Source organism: Schistocerca serialis, chromosome 8, assembly GCF_023864345.2.
Source record: "Schistocerca serialis cubense isolate TAMUIC-IGC-003099 chromosome 8, iqSchSeri2.2, whole genome shotgun sequence".
Taxonomy (NCBI): Eukaryota; Metazoa; Arthropoda; class Insecta; order Orthoptera; family Acrididae; genus Schistocerca; species Schistocerca serialis.
Window position 1 is genome coordinate 126478050 of NC_064645.1, and position 21476 is coordinate 126499525.

Below are 21476 nucleotides of genomic sequence, written 5' to 3' on the forward strand. Positions count from 1 at the left end.
CAGTAAAACAGTGAACAAGTGATAATTGTATGACCCCTGCGATCTAGTGGGAAGGCAATATAGAAAATTTATAGAACCGGTTTTATGGGAATATCTTGCATCTCGCATAGCATGAATACGAGAATCGATTAACAGGTCCTACATGAAAAATGTAAATCATCATCCTCAAGCGTCCGAAGGTGAGGGGATACGTTTACATACGGCGCAAAAGCAGTACATTCTTCTACCCTGGAGCAGTTTCCCCAGTAAGCGTGTAGACGAAGACGTAAATGTAGTGGAAAGTGAACGTACCCAGTTCCTGTGAAAATACCTCTGTCGCTGTGTGGAAAGGGCAGTAATGGATAAAGGTAACTCTTACGGTCCTAACACTTCCCGGATATTTCTGTTTCGGAAAACTGAAATTGGATTGTCAAGCGAAGAGGGCCGATCAGAAGTAAACCAGAGCAAAGCGACTTCGCGGTAATAGTTTTTATCAAGTACAAATGAAAATGACACATTTGTCTAACCAGGTCACAAACATATATTCAACGAGGCAATTTAATAAGAGAAAACTCAATAATGAACCGAAAAAAATGCTAAGTGTTCGTAAACTATTGTGAATTGTTACGTGGCCTAAACGTGTGTGATGTACTTCCTACTCAGGTTTCATTAACTAGGAAATGAACTGAAAGAAGGAATATGGAGTTTTAACTCTCCTTCAACGAAGAGCTTATGAGAGACGAAGCAAGCACAAACTTGGATTTGACACAGTAGGAAAGGTAATCGACCTGGTCCTTTTGAAAAGAACCATCCCGGCATTCGCTTGAATGGAATTAGGGATACCGCAGAAAATCCTAATCTCTTCGACCGGTACGAAATAGTATTAGTAGTATCTGTCTTAAAGAAAACTGAAAAAAAAAGAAAAAAAGAACAACAGTATACAGCAAGTTACGTCCATTGTACCCATCATGACTGATGAACTGCGACTGTGATTTAAATTGGTACTGTGTGCAGGTTATATGCAAACAATCGATTGGTTACATGTTATATACTGTACCACCAAGACTGGTTATCTAATTCATTCTCCCTTCTTGTTTCAAAGTATTATTGCTGTGCCGTCACAAGGTAAAGTGAAGATGCTGAAAATACTGTAGCGCGTTAGTGTTACAGAATTACAGAAGGTTTTATACAAGTGATGACTATCGAATCCTACGGAATGTTACCCTTCGGGTGAGCTGGATTTTATTATGACAACCTACCAGCGTAGTTTGATTCTTAATGTAGATAGCTTCCCGCACGATGGGACTCCGTAATTGTCCATCTATGTTATTAAAATGTAACCTTCATAAACCTGACGAAGCGTCTATACTGACATGAAAACGATAGTTGCGAATAAAGCACCTTCCTACAGCTATGCGACTTTTGGAACCACCTCATTACCCTTTACTTTTTTATTGTTATAATTTTTATGACAATTTGAATGATTATTGAGTGTTGAGCGTTTTTTATTGTTATCCATATTACAGAATTATAGTTCCATTCATCAAATGTCGCTTTCGTTTCTCCCTCTCTCCATACATGAAGCAAGTATAAAAGATTTTACGGACCTGATTTTTGTTTGGTGAAGATGCAAGCATACCGTGATCAACAATGTGAAATAGCAAAAATAACAACTCAGCTGTTTTATTATTGATTCATGATAAAAGTATATATCCCACTTCAGAATTTAATATTTTGTAGTTTTAAAAAAGATAATGTTGATTCATGCGAACCAGGAAAGGAGACTGATTTGATGATCGCACATATATTGTTATCTATGTTAGCTACCTTGTCCTCGGAATGTACAACAAGATTAAATCTTCATTTCAAATATCTTTGTAGTTAAAAGTAATATACATTATGTTGTCTTGTCGATGAAAAAATGTTGCATTGTGCAAATTTTCTCTTATTCCTGTTCAGATCATAAACCATTTATATAAAATTGTGAGCAGTACGTATGTGTAACATCACGAACAGATTTTTTTACACTTATGTACCAGTAAGCGCAAAGAAAGATGGGAAAACAGCAGGGCCAGGTAGGATCCATTCTGAGCTCCTTAAGTTGTTTGATGAAGAACAAACAGAATGGTTCACAATACCATTCAATATTATTTATAATTCGGGTATCAATCTTCAGAAACGGCTTCAGTTATAGATTGTAAACTTTCCCAAAACACGAGAGGCTGCAAAGGTTAGTGATTTCAGAACAATAAATCTGGTGAGCCGTCCCTCGAAAGTATTTGAAAATAATATTCATACTTGAATCTACAAATTATGTATAGAATAAATTGCACCTACAAAGTTTGGCTTCAGAAACACTGTCGGTACTCCAGAGGGTCTGCTCTGCATTCAGATCTTATTGGAGAAGTGTACAAATACTTACTGTGATGTCTAGGCCTGTTTATTATCAAATGGCTTTCGACGGAGTACAAGACTACGGGGTGGGCGAGCTGTTAAATAATAGAGGAATAAACTACCTGCGAAAACATAATTAATCTAACTGGTCTCAGTATCCTGCTGTGAGAGTTGAAAATGAAAAAGCTGACACTTCAAATATATGGAATGAGGCAGGGTTACATCTTGTCGCCACTGATATTTAATCTTTATTCGGAATATACCTTCAAAGAATCCCTTGAAAGTGTCGAAGAAGGAATCATCTTGAATACAGAGAAGCTGAACAATAACAGCTACGCTCATGATACTGTAATATTTGCTGACAGTTTAAGTAGTATTTATCAGCATGTATCACGAACCAAAGAAAGTAATGAGCGTTATGGCCTAGAAATCAACATAAGTAAAACAAAATTAATGTTCAGCAGCAACAAGACATACCAAATTGTCCCCTAAAACATTAATGGTAAACTTATTGAACAAATAAACAAATTCACTTGCCTGGAAACTATACAGTAACAAAATTAAACTAAAATCCGTATTGTGAAATCCAAAGCCGCATTTTGTAAAATGATTATTGTATTCAAGAACCATACCCTATCAATCGAAACAAAATTAAGACTTCTACATTGCTACATATTTACCCGTCCTTTTCTGTGGAGCTGAGACATGGGTGTGGACGGAGGCGGCGGGCAAACGACTCGAGGTATTTGAGATGTGGCTGTGCAGGGGAATTACTAACAACGACATTCTCCACAAAAACAAGAAAAAACAAAAGTCTAAAACACAGTAATGTTCAGAAAACTACGATATCTCAGCCATGTTATGAGGAATGGAAACAGTTATAAACTGCTGCAGAACACTCTTCAAGGACAGATACCTGGTAAAAGAGGACGAGAAAGAAGAATAATATCTTTGCTCGGAACCTCAAAGACGTGGACTTCACAAAAGGGCGAGCAACTTTTTCGAATAAGCAAAAGTAATATAGTTGTGATGCTCACCAACATCTGAAACGGACAGGCACTAGAAGTAGGAGCCAACACATTCGCTTCTAGTGACACTTGTGAGCAATACCAAAAATCAGTTCCGGACGCGATGTGATGAGTTTCAAAATTGAGTCCACATAAATTTTACACCATTGGTCGATGGTTTCCTGTGGACATACGTGACTCTGGAACCACATTCTTTAGCTGGATGCGAAAATCTCCGAAATACCAGTCACAAATTAGTATAATGTCTTGGTTAGGACGTTTAAATTGTGACTTTGGGTGCAAAGTTATAAAAACCAATGTATGTAAACCAGTAGAGCGTACTGCAGGACACTATTATGTGAAGAATAATGCCACTAGCAAGATACGTTTCCATTTTCCGCTGCAGATAAATGATATTTCTTTGACAAGTATCCATATACAAGCACAAAAACGAGTAATGTGTGCTCCAGAACGGAAATAGAACTAAATAATGAAATAGAAGAGGACGTAGAGTTTCGAAACAGCTGATGCACTGTGTGTTGAGGAAACCTTGAATCAGTGGCTTCTAAAAAACACAAAGTATGAAACAATGTCGATGTCACATATTTTGAAACATCATTAAAGCGTCTGGTTAACATTGCATCTTGCACTGAAGTTATACGCCAAAGTTTCGGCGTAATTTTTCAGCATATCTTTGATGGTTCGTATAAATTTTGTGGAGTTACACAATAATTAACTGTGAAATGATCCTTATTATAGGAATTGAAGAAGTGAAATAGAAAATTAAAAATACTGGAAGACGAAAGCAACAAATTCGATCAAGTGTTTGTCAGAAGTCACGGGGCTCGGGAATGGAACGAAGATTAATATATAATGTCCGACAAATACTTTTGCTGGTGATCCATAACAACTGCTGGACAGACTTCGCTAAAAATAGACATCAAAATCAAACGAAAGAATGATTAAAATAAATACTCGAACACTGCAGCAAAATTTCGTGACTGATTAGACTCTAAAGTGGAGCATTCGGTCAGTAAGTAAAATCCTTAGTTTCGATGTCCGACAAGACATTTCTCAGACGCAAAGAAGAACGACCTAACTTTGCGTTCGAATGGCTTACGCCGTATAAATTGTATACACAGCCGTCGATCTAATGCTTTTCTCGTCTCGATGTTTAAACGAGGAAATCTATCTCGATGTTTAAACGAGTGTATCTACTATCTTATCACTCTGCAACTTGCAAAATCTACATAGCTTTTTAAAATACAGATAGTATTTACCTTTCTTTTAAATTTATGCAGTCTGAAATCAATATTACACAACAACAGAAAAAGTACTGAGTAGGTCTATGTGCTGTAAATAAATCGTGTAACATGTAATAATTAACGTCAATGAATGTACCTAAAAAATAAACCCCGACACGAAAAAAGTCATTTATTACAGTTCCTGTCTACCAACAACATATTTGAAGCTACAACAATTTACTCTAAATAACGAAAAGTGTGAAGTTATCTACATGAGTACTAAAAGAAATCCGCAAAATTTCGGTACAACGATAAATCACAACAGCGCGACCGCTGCGGTCACAGGTTCGAATCCTGCTTCGGGCGTGGATGTGTGTGATGTCCTTAGGTTCGTTAGGTTTAAGTAGTTCTAAGTTCTAGGGGAGTGATGACCACAGCAGTTAAGTCCCATAGTGCTCAGAGCCATTTGAACCATTTTTGATAAATCACATAAATCTAAGGGCTGTAAATTCAACTAAGTGCTTAGGGATTACAGTTACAAATAACTTAAATTGGAAAGGTCAGACAGATAACGTTGTCGGTAGAGCAAACCAAAGGCTATGATTCATTGGTAGAACACATAGAAGTGCCATAGGTCTACTAGAGACTGCTTATACCACGCTTGTCCGCCCTCTTCAGGATTATTACAGTGCGGTGTGGGATGCGCATCGGATGGGACTGACGGAGGATAACGAAGATGTTCAAAGAAGGGCAGCTCGTTTTGTATTTTCTCAGAAAAAGGGGAGAGAGGGCCACAGATATGACACCGGAACTGGGGTGGCAATCATTTAAAAAAAAAAAAAAAAGGCGTTTTTCGTTACGCCAGTATCTCCTCGTGAAACTTCAATCAGCAGATTTCTCCTGCGGTTGAAAAATATTCTATTGGCGCCCACGTACATAGGGAGAAACACTCATTATGATAAAATAAGAGAAATCAGATCCCGCACTGAAATATTTAAGTGACCGTTTCTCCCGCCCTCCGTTTGAGAGTGGAACGGCAGACACATAGCTTGAAGGTGATTCCTTGAACCCTCTGCTAGGCATTTAATTGTGAATTGTAGAGTAATCATGTAGATGCAGATGTAGATGTAGATACGTAAGGTGAATGTGTTTCAGAAACGAAATATTACATTGTGACTGAATGTGACTTCTTTTCTCCGTTAATTACTGTCTGTATTACAATTAATTATGTCAAGAGTGAGAAATATAAATAACAATATATTATTCTCATTAAGTACATGGTATAAGTTTATAGTTTCTTAGTCTCTAAAGCCGTGATTAGATCGTGTCGAAGAAGTACTGAAAAGTTTATTTACCCGAATAGTGTTTCACTTCGTGAACTCCGGGTAAGCCACTGTAAATCAGTCCTTTGGCATAGCAGTAAATGTGATTGGATATGAGATTTGTAGTTTATAACAAAGACTCGATGAAAAGGAACTGTACTATTAACTTGGTGTAAACTTGACATTTAACTACATTTACCCATGGATAATACTTAATAATCTTTTGATGGATATATTCTTGAATTCTTATTATTAGTAGTACTACAACAGAAGAGACGAACGATGGCGCTCCAGTGCAGAGACTTTCGCTGTACCGTTATCGTGGATTTTTACAAGTTTTCTGTGTACCCTACTTTACACGCAGTAACTCGCTTCGTGGTCTAGAAGCTGTCTCTCAGACGCTGCCATTAGTTTCAGAAAAGTTTTATTGCACAGCCAGTGATTCACCTAAACCTTCTAAATACGAAACTGAGAAAATACGATTGAAGTTGTTATGATTTCAAATAGTTTCTTACTTTCTAGAATAAATATATTTCAAAGAGGGAATGCGAGACGAAGATTTAGCGCGCAACTGACAGCGGTCGCGTCTCTTGTTCTCTTAAAGCGCATATTTTAGTTTGAAAATTATTAATTTCAGTTAAGAGCGAGAAACTTAATGCTCTCTAACTTGGAATCTACTTTCCTAGTGCTTGACATAGGATAATTGTTGTGTTTGTAACAAAAAGTACTCTTAGGTATCGTATTAAAATGTGCCATCAACCATAAAATGTATTTAACTGACGAATTTGTCCGTTCGCAAGTGTCTTGTAGACTGCTACTGAAATGAGAAGGAATTCTAACACCGCCATACCAAAACGGATTCTGTCTCACCGGATTCGTCGTCAGTAATGTTTATTCCCTGAAGTTAACGGTAATATTCACTCCATGAACACAAAGCAGATTGTCAGTTGTCCCTTGCTTAATACATTAGCAGTTGCATAAAAACGTGAGTACTATCCTGTAAGCGTTGTACCCAATAGAACTTATAGGAAAGGAATACGTCGGCGGTAAAATCCAAAATTCCAGACATATGTTGAAAGGAGTCTTTGCATCACACACTTCCCATTGCGTACGTGAGTTCATCGCAGTAATTTAGAGGTGTTCGTTGTAATGTGCTACTCATATGTGAATATAATTGTCCGTCAAAATCACGATCAAGACGGACAGTTATACTGACTACAGACAATGATGGAGGGTTCGTGTAATAATTTTATGTCATTTATATATAGTACTCGTGTGTGCCTGTTACAGAAACTCATTGGTATCTTCGAGTTTTTAGTTAGAATTCATTATTATGCAAGTATTGGTTCGTCCCACAACCAAGTAGCTTTGGTTGAGGTGGCTTGAAGGAACCTGCAAAATAGCTTGAAAATAATAAGTAACATTCCTACCGGGAGTAACAGTAAGAGGGAATATCAAGAATGATGAAACTAGGTGTCTAACTATGTTGAAATGTTCTACAGCATGAAATCGATGCATAAAATTCGACATCACATTATCCGATAAACGCAGAAGAGCCAAATCATTCTGTTAAACTAAAATGCATATAGAAAAACATAGAAACAAGAGGACAAAGTTTAGAAGACCGTATACGACGGACAGTTAAATTGCGATCAGACAGTTATCTGTAGAATATTGTGATTCTAAGGATACATCAAGGTAGCGACACCACAAATAACTTTTATGAAATACGTCTGAGACACAAACATGTACAAATTAAACTAAACACCTGTAGAAAATAAAATAGCGAGTGGGATAAATAAGTAAAGCGTCTAGTACGAGAACACCGACAGGACAAAAAATAAAAATAACAAAACGTGGCATTTTGGCGAGAAAAACGCAAAGAACTACACCGAGTAAGCATGAATAAATACTGAATTGAATGCAAAAGGGCTGATGAGTTATTGTGATTCTGATCTACACCGAGAAGAAATATTGCGTTATTAGTGAACCAAATAAAATCAGTTAAAAAGTTCAGTAAGTAGTTAAGCATTTAAAATTACAGCTCTGTTTCCGAGAATGTTTCAAAGACGAAATATGAGACGATAGACTTTTCATCACTCGCCTATTTTGCATATTCTAGCTCAAGAGTAAAACGTTTGAACACAGTCTACAACAAGAATATATTGCTAACTCACAATACGTTTCTTTCTTACTGAAAAGGACTGAAGTCCCCACCTAATAGTAGCGTAAATGGAGAATTGAACAAAGGTTGCTCCGCCCGATTAGTAAATCCATACAATTTAATTAAAGAACGTCAGAGGGATACTGCTCAATGTAATAAATCTAGTTCTAGAGTTTCTGAGTTCATGCATGAAGTTTCTTAGTTCCGTAAATTAACAAGTTTCCCTAAAAGAAAAGAAAAGAAAAGGAAGCTTGGTGTGTGATTAGACGATGACGGTTTCCCCACTTACATCTAGAAAAATATCCAACAGAGAAAAAGTTGTGAAATGTCCGATTTCACGTATGTATGTAGTTCCTTAAATCCGTAAATCAAGATTTCACTGAGTAAAATAGGGACGAAAATTTAGTTTACAACTGAAGAATGGCTTTTTACGCTCACTTGTACGTGTCCAATTCAGTCGTAAAAATGTCAGTTTGATATAAGAAGAAGAAACACAAGTGCGAATAAAAAGTTGTAATGACGACAGCGGCAACGAAGATCACCAGCAGCAGTTAGTTGTCGCTCGCTCCGCCAGATGTCAGGGACGGCGCCCCCGCTGCGCGCTCACCCCTGCTGGCGGGGGAAAGAGTCGCGTGGGCCGATCCCTCGCCACTACTCGCCCTGCCTCCGTGGCGGCCAGATCTCTGCCGAACAGCTGACGCCCACGTGGTGTAGAGACTGGGCACGAAGGGCGCGCGTGAGCGTCTACTGCTTTCGGCGGAGCTGCCACCTGTACTCCAGTCGGTAGCTCTCAGAGAGGACGTTCGGTAGGCTACGACAACGATGGGTGTAATTTCTTTCACATTCACGAACTATTAATAAAAATTGTGATATATTTGTAACAGAAATCCGATAGCGTTCTAATGACAGTGAGTGACGTATTAGTTGCATAGTGGTACTGACTCTGACGATATTTGGATCGCATATGGTGGTTAGTGAGACAATACATACAATGGAAAGATTCAATTATAACGCACTATGACGTCGGAAATCGGAGAGCGGTGTTGCGGATCGGATTGTCTGTTTAGTTTGAGTATATTAAGCATTGGACTAAGACACTGTCCTCAGGGTGAGCGAAAAGGACAAGGAGAAAGCAATAAAAGGTGGGAATAGAAATAAAGAGGTGCTCGTGTTTGTTGTGCGCCTGCTTCTGTAATCGAAAGTTATTCCCGCACTGTGACATATTCCGCTATCAGGTGGGCGTCGCGCGGCGAATTCCTCACAGCGCCGCCGCTAGGGGGAAACGGCGAAGGTATACAGCCCAACAGGCACCGGACGAGAAGACGGGGAGAAGAAAAAGGAAACTGCGCCAAGGGGGCGTTCACCGGCGCCGTTAAAACTTGAAAACCAAGTCGGGCGGAACCCGGTCGCGGGCCAATGTGCTCGCGGTGCGCCCGCGCAGGTCGGCCAATAGCGGGCGCCGCGCGGCTGTAGGGCGGACGCCATTGGGCCGCGCGCCGCCGGCGGGTGGTTCCCAGTGACAGCTGAGTGTGAAGGGAGGGGCCGCGAGGGAGCGTGTGGTGGGGGGCGACTCCGACGCCAGCTGCGCTTTCCTGGGCTGAAAAGTACGGATCCCCCCTCCACTGCGGCCGCCTTCCCCACCGGGTCCGCGGGCCGCGCGAGCGGCGCTGCTGCCGTTTTTATTTATTACTTTTGTGACTGCCGTAATATAGTACTTCTTTGTAGGAAGGCGAGCCAGTTGCCGCAGGGGTATTGACGTCCGCGGCGTCCGAAGCTGCGGGAGAGAGGAGAGAGAGGAACGAGTGTCGTTGTGCTGTGCGAGAGAGACTTGCCGTGTGAGAAAGAGAGTGAGGGAGGGAGAGGAGAGGAGAGGAGAAGAAGTGAGGGAAGGAGGCAGAGACGAGGAGGAGGACTGGGAAGGCGTTGCGCTTTCGCCCGCGCGCTCTCCTCGCGTTCTTCTTTTTTTTGTTATTTTCCGTCCGTCGTCCGCGCGACGGCCGGTGTTCAGTCTGGACGAAAAGAAGGCGCGAGGTGCGTCGTTTTTGTCTGTGATTTCGCCGACGAGTCGGAGCAGAAGTCGTGCACAATAGCCGGGAAGAAGCACAGTGGTCGCGACGCGGGCCGCAGCTCCCCTCCAATCGTGTGTAGGCTGCCCCCACCCGGCGGCCGGGCCGACCCGCGGCCGGCAGACACACACGCGCCACACTCACTGCGCCAGCAGCGACCGCGTGGCTTTTGCCCCTACGACTGCGAGCAGCGACTCGGTGCCCGCGGCTGTGCGACTGTGTGTGTTGTGTGACTGACAGCAGCGGCATGGCGCTACCAGCCGGCGCAGGACGCGAGTGATATGTTCGGTGCTTAGGTGTCTGGCGCGCGTGTGTATGTGAGAGCGGACAGTGGACAGCTACGGCGCCTCTTGGATGAGTCAGACTCTGGCCTGTAACATGAGCATGGATTCGGTGATGGACTCGTCGTCGACGAACAGCGAGCACAGCAGCAACGCGTCCTCGGCGTCGCCGCCGGTGGTGATCAAGCCGCCGCTGACGCCGCCCCCGGTGCCGGGCGGTGGCGGCGGCGGCGGCGCGGGGGCGGGCACGCCTCTGCCACCGCAGCCGCCGCCGGGCATGCCGCAGGTGCCGCCGCAGCAGTCGCCGGGCCCGGTGCCGCCTCCGCCGCCCCCGACCGGCGACAGACCGCCGCCGCCTCAGCAGCAGCAGCAGCAACAGCAGCCGCCGCCCCCGCCGCCACCGCAGCAGCACAGCCCGCTGAGCATGGTGCGGCACCCCGGAAGCCCGCCGGGAGCGGCGCCGCCCACACCGGGCCAGCAGCTGAGCCCGCCGCCCGTGTCGACGCCGAGCGCGATGGGCGGCGGAGGCCCGTTGTCCCGCATGCCGCCGCTGCCGCCGCCCAGCCTGGGGCTGCTCAACAGCCTGGGCGGCGCCGGGCTGATGCACCACTCGCCGCTGGACCTGATGGCCGCCGCCCACCACGGCGCCGGCGGCCCTCCGCGGTCCTACAACTCGCCGCCGCCCATCTCGACGTCGGACCCGACGGCCAACGAGTGCAAGCTGGTGGACTACCGCGGCCAGAAGGTGGCCGCCTTCATCATCGCGGGCGACACCATGCTGTGCCTGCCGCAGGCGTTCGAGCTGTTCCTGAAGCACCTGGTGGGCGGCCTGCACACCGTCTACACCAAGCTGAAGCGCCTCGACATCGTGCCGCTCGTCTGCAACGTGGAGCAGGTGCGCATCCTGCGAGGCCTCGGCGCCATCCAGCCGGGCGTCAACCGCTGCAAGCTGCTCTCCTGCAAGGACTTCGACGTGCTGTACCGCGACTGCACCACCGCCAGGTACGTGCCGCCGCCCCCTCGACGCCCACCTCGCCTCACTGTTGCCACGGCGTCGGCGACCTTCCTGCTAACCACGTGCTCGTCCAAATAGTGTTGCCTGTGATCACTCTAAACCGACGAAACCACCTGTTCAGTATATAGACCCTCCCAGTCACTTTCTCAATTTTCTTCTTCTAGTTTTGCACTCTGCCGGAGATTGGGGGTGGGGAGTGTTGCGTACTTTACATCGTGCACCATTACCATCTCCTCCACACTCTCATGTGTTTATAAAGAACCGAAACACGTGATTTGTACTTCTCTACAATCTTCTTTTTCGAGGACTACGTTTGAGCGCTTAACGCGATGTTTTCCCACCATCGTTACAACATTATGTCCCCTGCATCTTCTCTCAGTTTTTGAATTCTACGCTGTTCGAGAACTAATTGGAAATGTATATATTGTTTCATTTCCTGTCAAAATTCACATCAGTCCTTTATTTTCACTACAATTTTGTCAACGATTCACAGATGATAAAAATTGTGAATGTTATGCGTTTTTTGTGTCACGTATACAGAAGGACATTGCATATTCCTTATATCTTCTGAAAACATGCTTTCCCGTATGTTCAACAATAAGCAAATTCGTGAAACACAACACCACGTTTGACGTTGTCGCAATGGTAGTAAAGGAATTCGTGACGAAACGTCAGTCTCTACCTCTTGCCAGGTGCGGTCCATCTTACATGTATAGGCCTGTTACGAATTAACAGACAATAGGTCCATAACTGCACTATGACAGTCTTGCCAACACGTAGCATAGCCACTCAGTAACTATTTCTTTATTGCATTAGTAGTTACGACACATTCCAGTAATCGCAATGCCTTCATTAGGTGATTTAAACTTATGAATCACATGTACTTCTTGCTATGTAAGTTACATGTAATTCTTGCACGTATATCACCTATTGAACTGAAAGTGGGTCGTACAACGCGTCGTAAATACTGATATTCTGAAACACACGTAATTGGGAGAGTACATGTATTGTTGATAATATTACTTTTGTTTTTAATAATTACGAATATTCCGCCTTCACAGTCAACATATTGTCTTTCAAGCTCTCACCGTATTTAGAGAATGTGTGGCTTTACTAATAATATAAAGTTATTAACACTTGGCATATTCCTGCAGTCGCGATTTTTCTTCAGTTTATTCAGCTCCACACCCTGCGAAAAAAATATATTTTCTCAGCTTTATAGAGAAGTAATTCTTGAATTGATATTACCTAGAAACGCGTCGTATTGAGTAAATTGTGAATGAAAGGTTCCTTCGAGTGTTAATAAATTTTTTTGCATTTATTAGTAACCCACTCACACCCAGCAAACAGTGTTTCCTACACACATATGGTTTCCGAACCTGGATCAAAGCGTCTGATGATACACGCACACGTTATTCTGTCTGCTTCCTATTTGACACCTAATCACTTCGAATTTTTGTGCTTCACAGAATCAAAGAAACGACAGATATTTCCGATCAAATTAGTTGATTACATACAGCTGGAGTTTTCTTACTAGAATCATTCTCCACCATCCCCACCAAAATGTGCAATTGTAGTTCCGCGTTCGTCAGGATGCTATGCCGTGAGGCGAAGCTGCTAAAATAGTGTGCAAATTTTGGAACAAAGGTTTCTAAATAAATTGTGAAAGTAAATAAGATTAAAAAGGAGAGTGCGAGTTCCGTGTTTTGTTTATTTAACTTGCTTGGCTTACATGAATTTTACTATTTCAATTTCTTTGACAAGTCTTTTTACTTTGCCAACCACTTGTGGCGTTTATTAAATACCATAATCACAGGAAAACCTCCACATGTCGCTCTTGTTTCTGAATGAGCCCTCAACAATACGTTTAGCTACAAAGCGCTTTCTTAAATTGTTCGTTGATACAGTCTCTCAGCCTTTTTTGTAGATTTTGCTGATATTATACGTGCTTGCTCATCTTTCTACAGACGCAGTCACAACAGGTGCTAAGCCTCCCGCACACATTACATGAACACCTCCTCCGAGTTTCAAAATATTCGGTGTTCCGCCTACTTCCGTAGAGGTACCGACGCTGTGGCAATATGTGAAGTATACACTAAGCAATAATTGTGTTTATTTGATCTGAAATTTAAGTTTTTGCTTCCGAATTTGAATTCCGTTAAATATTGCTGTACCTCCGTACATTTCTGTTTTCCCACCCGCTGGACTAACAGTATGTATTGGATTTTTATAGAGTCCACTTAGCCGTAGTGCACATCACGAAAGTTATTCAGTGAATGTCAGCAACCTGCTTTGATAGTCCTTCAGGATTTTTCTCGAGTGCGTTCATTCGCTGTGTACTTCATCGTGACCTGACTATGATGGCTAACTCATTCGTTATGTACTTCGTCGTAACCTGGTTGTGATAGCTGTTCTATGAGAAACTCAAGTAATCTATAAATTAGTGTACTCCTTTAATCCAATGTGAGTTCCTAAATTGTGTATTGAAACAGTCTTAAACGTTTCTGCATTTCGTCCGTTTACATTGATCCGTTTAGCAAGGATGCAAATATATGTTACGTGTGACGACTTTTGACTATGTACTTAGGCTTTTAGCGATGCGTCGTAAATTCCATCAATAGGAAAGAACGAACTGTAAGCAGCAAGCAAGTAAAAGCGTTGTTTCCATTAATTATTTGGAAAATCTAGAATTCTGTAGGTTTTTGTCAGTTTTCTAATGTTTTCAAGTGCAACATTCTGTTGATTACAAAGTGAATATCGTTTAAATCTGCTTCGTACATATATAGCCTATGATACGTGTCGAATGAAAGAAAACAATTGAATGACAAGAACTACTCTACAATTTCATGACAAAAATAGGGTTCAAAAGAATTTTTCTGAGATTCTCATGTCGAATCATCGTTTAGTTTATGATGAAAGGTTACGCAATAGTCTGTGCAGAGTGCAACTGTAAAAGCTGCTAATAGAAATTAAACCATTTGTTTTGTTTGTGAGCAAGATGTTAGGTAAGCCTGTCAGTGAAGGTACCTTACGCACTCCCCGCAACCTTTTTATTTATTTATTTTGTCGTTCCCACTGAATTCATTTCCCAACGATTGTGTCCAAGTTCATGGAGAAAATTTGAAAATATTGGTGTCTGTGTCAAAATACCGTATATTTCAAACTGTGGAACTTTAGAGTGGAAGGAAAACAGAATATGGTTGGCAGAAAAATCATATCCGTTTAGTAGAACGTTTTCCACACACTGTCAGTTTGATTTGATCAGGCAGTTGACAGTTTCTTGCATCGAGTTCCTCGGATCATTGTTAATTAAGAAGATGTTATTTGAATTAAATACATGGCAGTCGTGAATCTTCGTGCCAGATGGTTAATTTGCCTCTTTCCTTATTGTTACAGGAATGTTATTGCAGTTGTAAACAAATATCAAAAGCGCGTGAGAGTTTGATCGCGTAACCTGAGTGCCAAAAATAATCTGACAACAGTGTCTTATTTTCCTTTGTTTGTTCAATCATTCTTGACAAACTGAAAGTAATCAACTACACATTATAGCGCCTAGTATTCTACATTTCCGTGGAACAAAAAGAGGCGTGCTTTTACAGTATTACTTATATTCTGATTGTAAAGTTCAATGCACTTATCTGGGAGAGAGAGGCAAGTTCAGTACAGCGAAAAAATTCGACTCAATTTTTTCTCCAACATTTAAAACTGCTAAGGAAACCTAAAATTCTTACTCTATCCACAGAATGGTTGTTGCACCACTTTGGGAAATGGAGTGTCTTCTAGAAGGTGACAAAATTGCTCAAGGAGTTGAATCAGATTGTCGTTAAAAGCCTCGCAGATTTCGCAAAGTCGAGCGCCAAATTCTTCCCTATATTTCGTTATGTAGCATTTCTGTTTGTTTATAAAGGAACAAGTCTTGTCATATGTACTTCACTACAGTCTTGTTCCTGAAGAATGAAATCTGAGCGCTTAATTTTGATATATTTCACCCCGCATATTAATGTACGTCGTCTGCATCTTCTCTCATTTTTTCTTGTCTGCTCTCTCGCATAAGTGATTCTAAATTATTTATTTTTTCGGTTCTCTTCATGTCAAAAACTACGTTGTGTTCTAGGTTTTCAGCCCTCTATATTACTTTGATCAGTTTCTCATTAATGTATGTTGATTAAATTTATAAATAATTTTGTTACACTTGTTCAGTGTTAGTTTATGGTCTGTAAATATTTTGTAAGTACCCACCTAAACTTGCATATGGTACTGTGTATGTGTTCCTGCACTAATGAAACATCAAGAGGGTCCGTATCTAATACATACTTTTAACACTATACTACAAGTGTGACTTGGTTTTTAAGTAGTATCTACGTTTCTTCAGTTTTGTTGTCTTTCTCTTATCTTTTTGAAACAAAGACTGCTCTGTTTGACGTCAAATAATATTGCAGGATATGAAGCGTAAATGTTTGCGCCACACGTAAGTCCATTAGCCTCTGCGAGTTCTGTTAAGATTCCAGTATTTCACGGTTTCTAATGGTGCTGCACGCCAGATTGCAAACCTCACTATAATAATCTGTAGATCAAGTTTCCTGCGCCCGTTTCTAATGTGCAATGTGAACGCTGCACGCAGAACCTTCCTCCCTTCTTGTTATTGACCAACTATTATGTTTTCTAAAATTTCATTACTGCTACTTTTTTTTCTTCGAAGCCCGTTGATCGTCAGCAACAGTGGAGACAAATTATGGAAAGACAGGTGTTGGACTTATTGAAGGAACAGTCTCGACATTCGTAACACCACCTTGTTGTCAATGTAGTTGCTTTGTTTTAAAATTTAGCAGTCCTTCGAACGTAATGCTCTCGGCTTTGTATGCCATGCTTGGATCATGTTTCGGATTAGGACCCAGCATTTCTATCGAGAAAATTCCCAAACGTGATCATTAATAATTCTGAGCTCGATTTAATTGCGTAATATTTCGACGGATTACAGTTTTTTTCTTTTTTTCGTTAATATAGCCTCACAAGAAGTGTCATCGATGTCTGGATAATGTATTTATTTTTGATTATATCGTACTTGCTACATATTGCAGTACAATATTGAAATTACATCATTGCAGTATGCAGAACTGTTCCTTCATCGGACGTTTCATGTGTTGTTGTAGCTTGGTGTGATGACATACACCATATCAATAAAATTTTGGAGTTGACATGTACAGGTCTCTTTTAGACACGTGTTTTACAAAAACACTATCCAGTCTGTCATTGTTGTCCTTTATGGAGGAATAACTTCAGCGATGTTACGTACACTCTGCAAGTCTCCCCGAAAATGTAATAAATAAACCATTACTCACGCTCTGAACGGTAGCATGAGAATACGTTCCTTCAGGCAGAATTCTTATTTGGACTTTTAGTAATTTATTTTTTATTTTCATTGCTTGTAACTTATGCTGTGCGTTCATTGCTCCAAAAGCACCTCCAAATCTTCAAGAGTGCAAAATACAAAGAAGTTGAAATCAATAGTAAAGAAATAGAACATACTACTCGTAATTTGTGTTAAATGTGTAAAACAGTACAATATAATATGACAGTGGACTCTGGACAACTGTACATTGCGTTTTGCATTTTTAACAGATTTCGACAAATTACTACCGGAGATAAATTGTTTCATAATTGAATTAATGACTTAAAAGCTCAAAACATTTTTTGAAGAGCAACAAAAAAATAGCAAGTTATTAATTCGTTCACTTTCAGTAACACTATGTATGTGAAGTGCATTTTTCGAGTCGGTGTATTTAAATTCATTGAGCGAAGATTACATTACTTATTTTAGAGAACAAGTTACCTTCGTCAATTGCTGCACTGAAATTAGATACTTTTTATTAGGTGCAATGGCAATACCCGGTACAGAAGTCTGTCGTCACTGCTTGTAATACTGCGCAGAAATCGACTACACTGCCGGATGCGTGAAAAGAAATAGTGTATCTGCCCACTATCAGATACGTAATGATCTAACGCTACAGACAGACCAAGAAAATTATACATCTGAAAGAGAGCTGATGCTCTTTGTAACTACTTAAGACGCCGTATTCCTAATAAAGCCTGCGCTCCCCATTAAGTCGGCTTTCTCTATTGTGGTGTTTTGTTGTTTCATGAAAATAATAATCTCGAATGTACCTGAAGCTTCATTTTAAATTAGCCGTGAGTACACGAAATACCTCCATTGCCTTCCTTCGGCAGTGCAGCTGGAACACGGTGCGGTGTTCGTAGCCAAAAACCGCTTTGTTGCTCTAAGGAAGTAATTGTTCTTCAGCTATATACAAAAGTCACTAATCTCAGCTGACAACTTCTTTTTTTAGTTGGTTTGATGCGGCCCGACACGAATTCCTGTCTTCTGTGCGAACCTCATCATCTCAGAGTAGCAGTTGGATCCTACGTTGTCAATAATTTTTTGGTTGTATTGCAATCTGTGTCTTCCCCTGCAGTTTATACCTACAGTATGATGGAAGTAATTCCCTCCTGTCTTAACACATATCCATCCTGTCCCGTCTTTCTTGTCAAAGTTATCCATGTGCCCCTTCCTTCACCCATTCTACGCAGAACCTCGTCATACCTTATCAGTCCACCGAATTTTCGACGTTTGTCTGTAGCACCATATCTCAAACTCTTCGATTCTCTTCTCTTCTGGTTTCCCCACATCCAACGATACAATGCTGTGCCCCAAACGGACATCACAAAAATTACTCCCTCAAATTAAGGCTTGCGTTTGATATTAGTGACTCTTTTTTTGTAGCCAGGAACATCCGTCTTGCGTTTGCTAGCTTCCCTTCTATATCCTCTGTGCTTCATCGGTCATGTGTTCTTTTACTTCCAGTTTAGGAGAACTCCTTCACTTCATCTACTTCGTGGGCAGCAATTTTGTTGGCAACTTTATCACTGAACTCATTCCTGTTACTCCTCATTATTTTCGACTTTCTTCGTTTTACTTTCAGTATGTATTCTGCAGACTGTCCACTGCATTCAGCAGGTCCTGCAGCTTTTCATCAATTTCTTTGAGCATACGAGTGTCATTAGTATCCTTTAAATCTGAATTTCAATTCCACTCCTGAACATGTCTTATTTCAATCACTTTCTTTTTTCGATGTATAGACTGAACAGTATGAAACGTCCCCTTAGAAAAATTATAAATGACTGTGCTTAAAATGACACACAATATTTTTAGCGCAGCGCAATCTGACTTTCAAAAATCCCTACAAAAGAATGCCCCTGACTAACAATAACCTATACCTTTCATGAATCACTTACCTCACAAAAATCTTCGTCACTCAAACTACAGCAATACAGCGAGCGCCAATACTGCCAGCTAAACAAAAGATTCTAACTACTGAAGGCACTAACTACTGATAGGCATAGTCAGCAAATGAAAGATTTTTGATAGATAACAAACAATGTATTTACCTTAATAATGTTCCAAAGTCATCATATATATATATATCAGTCCATGATATCCAATATTACAAATTTACTCTCTCTGATGGACACACGTCCAGATCGCCCGCTTTCAAAATTTTGCCATTTCTCTCCCCACATCCACCACTGCTGGCGACTCACCTCCAACTGCGCAACGCTACGCGCTGTAAACATCCAACTGCCCAACACTACAATAGCGACTATTCCAACAATGCCAACCAGCCACAGACTGCACACAGTACAGTCAGTGCTTTTCATATAGAGCGCTACGTGGCGTTACCAACATAAAAACCTAAACAGCCTACTTACAAGTAGAGGCGAAAGACTACATCCCTGTCTCACACATGTTCTAATCCGTTGTTGGTCTTCCATTCGTATTGGTCCCTCCTGGTTCTCGTGCTTCATGCGTGCTTCCGTATAGCTGACAACGTGCGTCTGATTAACTGGACTCAGTTCCCAGACGGGAAACTCGCACGCCGCCTCCCGCGGTGCCCCCGAAATGCTTGGACGGTGGCGGCGGCCAGCCGAGTGGAAGTGTAAATAGAAACAGCGCTGCACCTCGTGGCGCTAGCTGACATTTGGAGACAATGGCGGCTGGCCCGGGCTCGTGTGTCCTTTTGCCTTATCGCGAGACGCGACATTCCTGCTGCGCCGTTTTATTGTTCGCCAAAGGGCAGGCGGCACGCAGCGGCCGCTATCGGCGAGATCTGCGCGCCTTGTGCAACCCGAGACCACGACGATTCAATTGCAGCCGTTCGCTGGCCGTTAGCACGTCATAATCCCAGCCGCGGGCGCTTTCCCCACAGAGAAATTCTCCAGGGCGGCCCGCGGCAGTCTTAACTACACGTTCCTCCGTCGGCGAACCGCCAACCAGTCGATGCTGGATGCCTCATACGCTACCCCTCCTCTTGAAACGAATGGATCGCTGAGGATGAAATCAATCAAGACACTGCGACATCGGATGATACCAGTTCAAACCAATCAACTGCCCTGAATCTACACTGTGAAATCGTAGGTGGAAACAGCAATGACACTAAAGCAGTTCTGGAGATGTGTTCGGACAGCGTAATGGTTAAGCCGACTGCTGGGGATGAGCTAGAAATACGGATTCCACTCTTGCACTTGCAACAAATTTTCGATTGTCACTACAGATTTCGTCTCCTTGATTTTCTTTCTTTTCGTATTATACTGCATACCATGTTACTATTTTTGTTTCTTACTGACAGTGTTGGGTTTCTTATCCTTTCTGTGACGGTTCCAATGTTGTTGATCCCTGTGGCTGACATATACGTATCTTTTCATGAACATAAGTGTGCACCTGTCTAACAACTGACAAGGGAACCTCCCCATCGCACCCCCCTCAGATTTAGTTATAAGTTGGCACAGTGGATAGGCCTTGTAAACCGAACACAGATCAATTGAGAAAACAGGAAGAAGTTGTGTGGAACTGTGAAAAAGTAAGCAAAATATACAAACTGAGTAGTCCATGGGCCACATAGGCAACATCATGGACCATGTGGGCTCATGGGCGCCGTGGTCCCGTGGTAGCGTAAGCAGCTGCTGAATGAGAGGTCGTTGGTTCAAGTCTTCCCTCGAGTGAAAATTTTACTTTCTTTATTTTTGGATAGTTATTATCTGTCCGTTCGTTCATTGACGTCTCTGTTCACTGCAATAAGTTTAGTGTCTGTGTTTTGCGACCGCACCGCAAAACCGTGCGATTAGTAGACGAAAGGACGTGCCTCTCCAATGGGAACCGAAAACATTTGATCGCAAGGTCATAGGTCAACCGATTACACCACAGGAAAACACATCTGATATATTCTATAAGACACTGGTGACGGCATGTGCGTCACATGACAGGAATATGTTGTCGACCCACCTAACTTGTACACTTGGCGAATGGGTAAAAAGAATCTTCTACCTTGCCCGATTTAGGTTTTCTTGTGGATGTGATAATCACTCCCAAAAAAGTGATGAAAACATAAGAGTTTGTCACATAAACAGAAAATCAAAAATTAAACTTTTCACTCGATGGAAGATTTGAACTAAGGACCTTTCGTTCCGCAGCTGCTCATGTTACCACGAGACCACGGCGCTCCTGCGTTCATAGTGTCCTTGATGTTGCATATCTTACCATGAACTACTCAGTTTGTATATTTTGCTTATTTTTTCACAGTTCCACACAACTTCTTCCTGTTTTCTCAATTGATCTGTGTTCAGTTTTTCAAAGCCTATCCACTGTGCCAACTTATAACTAAATCTGAGGGGGGTGCGATGGGGAGGTTCGCTTGTGAGTAACCAATTTCTGCTATACTCCTGTGTACAGTCTCTTATTTCTATTTTCTGTCAAGAACCCGCACCTCACTCACTTCAGCCAAAGTATAACTATACACGGTATTTTAAAACTCTGACAAATTCTCTCTCCATTAATCATTTACATAAATTGCCCTAAAATACAATTGAATATTCGTATTTCGTTTCCAGTGCGAGCCCTTTTTGGAACGGTAATGTGTATCCCAGGACACAGAACAGATTAACTTTTCAGTTTG

General features: G+C 41.8%; 1 protein-coding gene across 1 annotated transcript in view; it reads left to right on the forward strand.

Annotated features, from left to right (window-relative positions):
* Positions 1-10062: 10062 nt before the first annotated feature.
* The window catches only part of LOC126416867 (dachshund homolog 2-like), an 879718-nt gene continuing 868304 nt past the window's right edge, over positions 10063-21476 (forward strand). The window contains exons 1-2 of the mRNA XM_050084750.1: positions 10063-10665; positions 10837-11459. Coding sequence (XP_049940707.1) covers positions 10531-10665; positions 10837-11459 — 758 coding nt within the window. The 5' untranslated portion in view covers positions 10063-10530. The remainder of the gene's footprint in view (positions 10666-10836; positions 11460-21476) is intronic.